At 39.1% G+C, this 5,490-nt stretch overlaps 1 protein-coding gene across 1 annotated transcript; it reads left to right on the forward strand.

The window, feature by feature from the left end:
* Positions 1 to 767: 767 nt before the first annotated feature.
* On the forward strand, positions 768 to 1,737 carry LOC138871901 (uncharacterized). The gene is made up of 2 exons (XM_070149826.1): positions 768 to 1,101; positions 1,673 to 1,737. Exons 1-2 carry the CDS (start codon positions 768 to 770, stop codon positions 1,735 to 1,737), a joined length of 399 nt encoding a protein of 132 aa, XP_070005927.1.
* Positions 1,738 to 5,490: the final 3,753 nt, after the last annotated feature.

The following is a 5,490-nucleotide window of genomic DNA, read 5'->3' on the forward strand; positions in this document are numbered from 1 at the left end:
CATATGACGATTGGAGGATGTTCTCTAACGGAGCCGCCAATTTCAAAGGAGTGGGCATTGGAGCAGTTTTGGTATCAGAAATGGGATAACACTATCTGGTATATGCTAAACTTAGATTTCCTTACACCAACAACATGGCAGAATATGAAGCCTGCATATTAGGGCTCAACATGGCAGTCGACATGAACATTCAAAAGTTGCGGGTGATCGCTGATTCAGATTTTCTTGTGCACCAGGTGCAAGGAGATTAAGCCACCAAGAATTCCAAGATATTGCCATATCTGCACCATGTGCATGAATTGAGAAAGAGGTTCACAAAGATAGAATTCTGACATGTGCCCAGAATTTAGAACGAGATTGCTAACGCATTGGATACTTTGTCATCCATGATACAACATCCAGCTAAGAACTATATTGATCCCATTCTGGTGGGGATCCATAATCAGCCGGCATATTGTGATCATTTCAAGGAAGAAGCAGATGGAAAGCCTTAGTTCCATGACTTCAAAGAATACTTATCAAAAGGAGAATACCTGGAGCATGCAAATCACATTTAGAAACGCACACTCCGGAGATTGTCAAATCACTTCTTCCACAGCGGAGGGAGCTTGTACAGAAGAACTCCTGATTTGGGTTTCCTAAGATGTGTTGATGCAAAGGGAGCTTCTAAGCTACTTAAGGATGTGCATGCTGGGACCTGTGGTCCACACATGAATGGTTTCGTCTTGGCTAAGAAGATACTCAGTAGCGGTTATTTTTGGATGACCATGGAGACAGATTGCATTCAGTATATCCGCAAATGCTTTCAATGTCAAGTGCATACCAATATAATAAAAGTGCCGTCAAATGAGCTCAATGCAACAAGCTCACATTGGCCATTCGCCGCTTTGGGAATGGATGTTATTGGTCCGATTGAGCCCATTGCTTCAAACAGACACATGTTTATTCTGGTATCCATTGATTACTTCATGAAATGGGTAGAAGCTGCATCTTACAGAGCTGTAACCAAGAAAGTCATCACAGATTTTGTCAAGGATCGTATTGTCTGGCGATTCGGAGTTCCCGAGTCCATTATTACTGACAACACCGCGAATCTCAACAGTAAACTAATGAAAGCTATATATGAAGCTTTCAAAATCAAGAACAAGAATTCCACAGCCTACAGACCTCAGATGAATGGAGCCATAGAAGCCGCCAACAAAAACATCAAGAAGATACTAAGGAATATGGTAGAGAACCACAAACAATGCACAAAAAGTTACCCTTTGCTCTATTAGGGTACCGCATCACGGTTTGCACGTAAACCAGGGCAACTCCCTACATGCTGGTTTATGGTACCGAGGCTGTCATTCCAGCTGAGGTGGAGATTCCTTCTTTAAGAGTCATACAGGAAGCTAAACTCGCGATGCAGAGTGGATACAAAGTCGCTATGAACAATTGGCCCTTATCGATGGAAAGAGGATGAACGCAGTGTGTTATGGCCAACTTTATTAGAACAAAATGTCTAGATCTTTCAACAAAAGGGTCAAACCAAAACAGTTTGCATCAGGGCAGCTGATATTGAAGAAAATCTTCCCACATCAAGATGAGGCCAAAGGAAAATTCTCTTACAACTGGCAAGGTCCATGCATGGTTCATAGAGTACTGACATGATGAGCACTTATATTTGCAGAAATGGACGGAGAAGTCTTGCCAAAACTAATCAATTCAGACGCAATCAAGAGATACTATGCTTAGACACTTTACATTTCCTTATTTGACGTATTTGAACTACGCGTGAACTGATTCCCGTTTAAGAGGGGATACGTAGGCAGCCTTATGTGTTCGGTCATATCATAATAAAATTTTCATTTCCCCTAAGAGCAGAAACTGGAGCAAGTTCAGCCAACGCCATCGCATGCCGGGAAGTTGGTAATCAGTTAAGAACTGGGGCAGAATTTTGACAAGGATTCTCAAAATTCTGGAGAGGGCTCAGCAGGGTCCATCATCCGCAAATAGTCAAAGATCATCTACCAAACTGGAGCAGAATTTTTAGGAGGACCCTCAAAATTCCATAAGAGTGCTGCAATGTCTTTGAGATGTGTCACATTCACTAGTTCATCAAAATTACTTGATGTATCAATACGTTTCTAAAATAACTCTATTTTTCAAATATTGCATTTTTTTCGAAAACTCTACTTTCATAACAGTCAGGTGCCACCCAGGGAAACTTGAAGGGCTTTCAGAACTGAGCATAGCAAGGCTAGCGGACGAAGCACGAACCAACCTCCCCCTCACAAAACTTACAATTTTTATTTGAATGCAAGCACATTTGATGTAACGATAGCACTCGCAAAACATGTATGCACAAAGATAATTCACTATCAATCAGGCCATCAAACATCGAATACATCTCCAGCTAAGACATATGCTACTTTTACTTACTACTTGCTCTCTGCATAAGGCTAATCCTTGCCTCCATATTTGCATGAGGCTAATCCTTGCCTCCATACTTGCATAAGTCTAATCCTTGACTCCATGAGGCTAATCCATGCCTCCATACTTACATGAGGCTAATCCCTGCCTCCCTATTTTTATGAGTCTAATCCATGACTCCACATTTACATGAGGCTAATCCCTGCCTCCATATTTGCATGAGGCTAATCCTTGCCTCAATACGTGTATGAGTCTAATCCTTGACTCCATCTTGCATGAGGCTAATCCTTTCCTCCATATTTGCATGAGGCTAATACCTTCCTCCACATTTGCATGGGACTAAGTCTTATCCCTCTTTGCACAAATATTGCTCTATTTCTAGTACTATCTATTTGCTTTTCAATCGGGCTATGCTCTGCCCTCCATTTCACAAAACTAATCATTGTCTTGATAACGTCTTGACTATTGCACATCATGGGCTGAAATATCGCCAATCTATCCAAAGGCATCATAGTCTAAAGGCATCTTCCTCATAGCCGGAAGACATCATGCCATGACCTGAGGATCCCTCAAACTTGCATATCATTATTCAAAGGTGTCATTGTTCGGAGGCACCATTGTCATGGCCCGAGAACATCATTTCATGGCCTACGAATCCCTCACTAAACAATTCATGGCCTAGGACGTCATGGTCTAAGGACGTCATCTTTAACCCTCCAAAGACAACCTTCATGGTCTAAAGGGAATCTGCATCATGTTTAAATTTTTGCAAATACGTTTGTAGCATCTTTTATCTGCAGGTAACCAGTAAGCAACCACTATCATAACAGGAACAATCTCACTCCAGTTCCGTCCAACCGTCCCGAGCTTTAACCGCTCACTGTAGCTGCTTCCGCATCGCATGTCCGTTCTTGCAGTAATTTCAATCGACATACTCCGCGGATGAATTCAGAACTACACATGGCCTGATTCATATAAAACCAGAGATATGTAGGCAATTCAAAGACCGGAGTTTGGCCTCTATCTTTCAAAACATCCTGTCCGGTCAAAATTGGCCATCATTTCTTTACCCGAAAACTCTTTCATCCTTTCCGGGTAAAGAGGGGCAGCTGTTGATATCCAATTATTCCCTATATTGATCTCCTATATTTTTAAAATATTAAATATCTATTTTATACCATTTTAGTACATTAAATTATTTTTTTAGAAAGTTTTTATCATTTATTATAAATTATATAGGGAAAATTAGCTATTTAAAATATAGAAAGATTTACATTTCAATTGTAGCCCAATTTAAACCCAACCCCAGCAGAATTTCAGATTAACAACACTCGACCCAAACCCTGAACCCGCCTACCAGACACAAGACCTGTCAAATCCTGCCTGTTGATCTAAAAGATCAACGACCCTCATTCGTTCTTATCATTATTAATTCCAATGACCCCCTTAACCCTATCTCATTTCCCAAATCTGCCGCCTCTATATTCTCTCATCTACTCTCCTCTCTCTACCCCTCAACCTAACCCTAGCTCCTTCAACTGTCGACTCCCTTCTCCGGTCTTCTCCAGTAATCTCCCTTTAACTCCTAAGCCTCCAATGGCTCCTTTATTGCCATGTTCGCCTTCTCTGAGGCCTTCAAGAGCCCTGGGCCATGCTGACTTGCATCTAGGGTTTTCCATCTGGTCTGTTCTTGGCTACTTCAGTATAATTTCAAGTGAAATCATGTTGTACTAGTTACGATCCTTGGGATTTTAGACAGGTTCTTTCATCTCTACTTGGGTTTCTTCTGAAACCCTAATTTTTTGCTTACAACTCCTAGATCTGTACGATTTTTAAATGATTTGAGTCTGTTTCTTTGATGTTTTACACTATCCTTGTAACTCTTTACAAGAATCATCGATTTCAAAGTGTTTTCACCTTCTTCTAAAATTAGGGTTTCGGAACTTCTTCTAAAACCTTGTTTAAACCGATTCTTTATGTTTAAGTTTCTATCGTTTGCATATTTCGACTGATTCTATGATTTTACTACCTCTTCAACTTGCCTATATTGAAAACCCTAATTTCTTAGTTCTAATCTTGTGTTTCTGAGTTTTGTTTTGATAACGTGTTCAGTTAATCTATATGTTTTTGTGATTCTGTGATTTTACCCTATGATTGCTTTTTAAGGTTACTAATTATGGTTATCCCTGCTTATTGTGTGATTTTACCCTATTTTGTTTACCAATGTTTCTGATTCTTCACTTCTCCTACCTGTATCATACTCATTCTACTAATTTAGATTATGCTCTACATAAACCCCCAATTTATATATGATTTTTGTCCTACTCGGCCTCTTAGAGTTCTAGTTTTTGCTTACTATGTGCTTGTCCTTATAAAGTTGTGCTAAATAAGTGCTATTTTCTACTTTTGAATCCTTGAGTCTTTGTGATTGATCTTTCACTGATTTCGCATGATATCTCTACTGATTTTTAACATTGTAAAATATTTTCCCATCTTATTTTACGGTCAATTATGCTATTAATTTATTTCTTAAGTCTTTTCTTTGATTGAAATATGTTGAACCTAGCCTCTATTACATGTTGTGTACTTGTACTATGCAGAAACTATTTCCTTATTTGTTATGCTCAGCCTTATACGATTTCCTTCCTTATTTGCCACATTTTTATTACCGTTTGAAGTAGACTCCTCAATTAAAGGGAGTACTTACCTTGATTTTGTGACTGATTGATTCTGAGTCCCTATAATTACTGATGAACTTTGATTTTTACCATTTTGCTACCTACTTTCAAACTATATATACACACTCTCTTATTAGCACAAACACACAAACATTTTGGTTCAAAAGCTCTATCTCTCACACTTAAACTTTCTGCTCTCTATCTCTTTTATGTTACTTGCTACTATTCTGAGTTAGCCAGCTGCAAGCCAAGGCTAACTATTGTGTTCTCCTGCTCCTTCACTTTTATTTACTGTCTTCTCTACTTGTATGTTCTATTTTTAATTCATGTTCCAACAACAATATGGTTCCTTTATTGCTTCAATTCATCCTGCTTCTAGTTTGCTTTTATTTATGGT

This window comes from Nicotiana sylvestris, chromosome 1, assembly GCF_000393655.2.
Source record: "Nicotiana sylvestris chromosome 1, ASM39365v2, whole genome shotgun sequence".
In the NCBI taxonomy this organism is placed as follows: Eukaryota; Viridiplantae; Streptophyta; class Magnoliopsida; order Solanales; family Solanaceae; genus Nicotiana; species Nicotiana sylvestris.

Bases quoted from the DNA above. Each gene is read 5' to 3' on its own strand.
- LOC138871901 (XM_070149826.1), top strand. From the start codon at position 768: ATGGAGACAGATTGCATTCAGTATATCCGCAAATGCTTTCAATGTCAA. The intron at 1,102-1,672 runs GTAAACTAATGA...TTATATTTGCAG, and splicing joins CAACACCGCGAATCTCAACA to AAATGGACGGAGAAGTCTTG.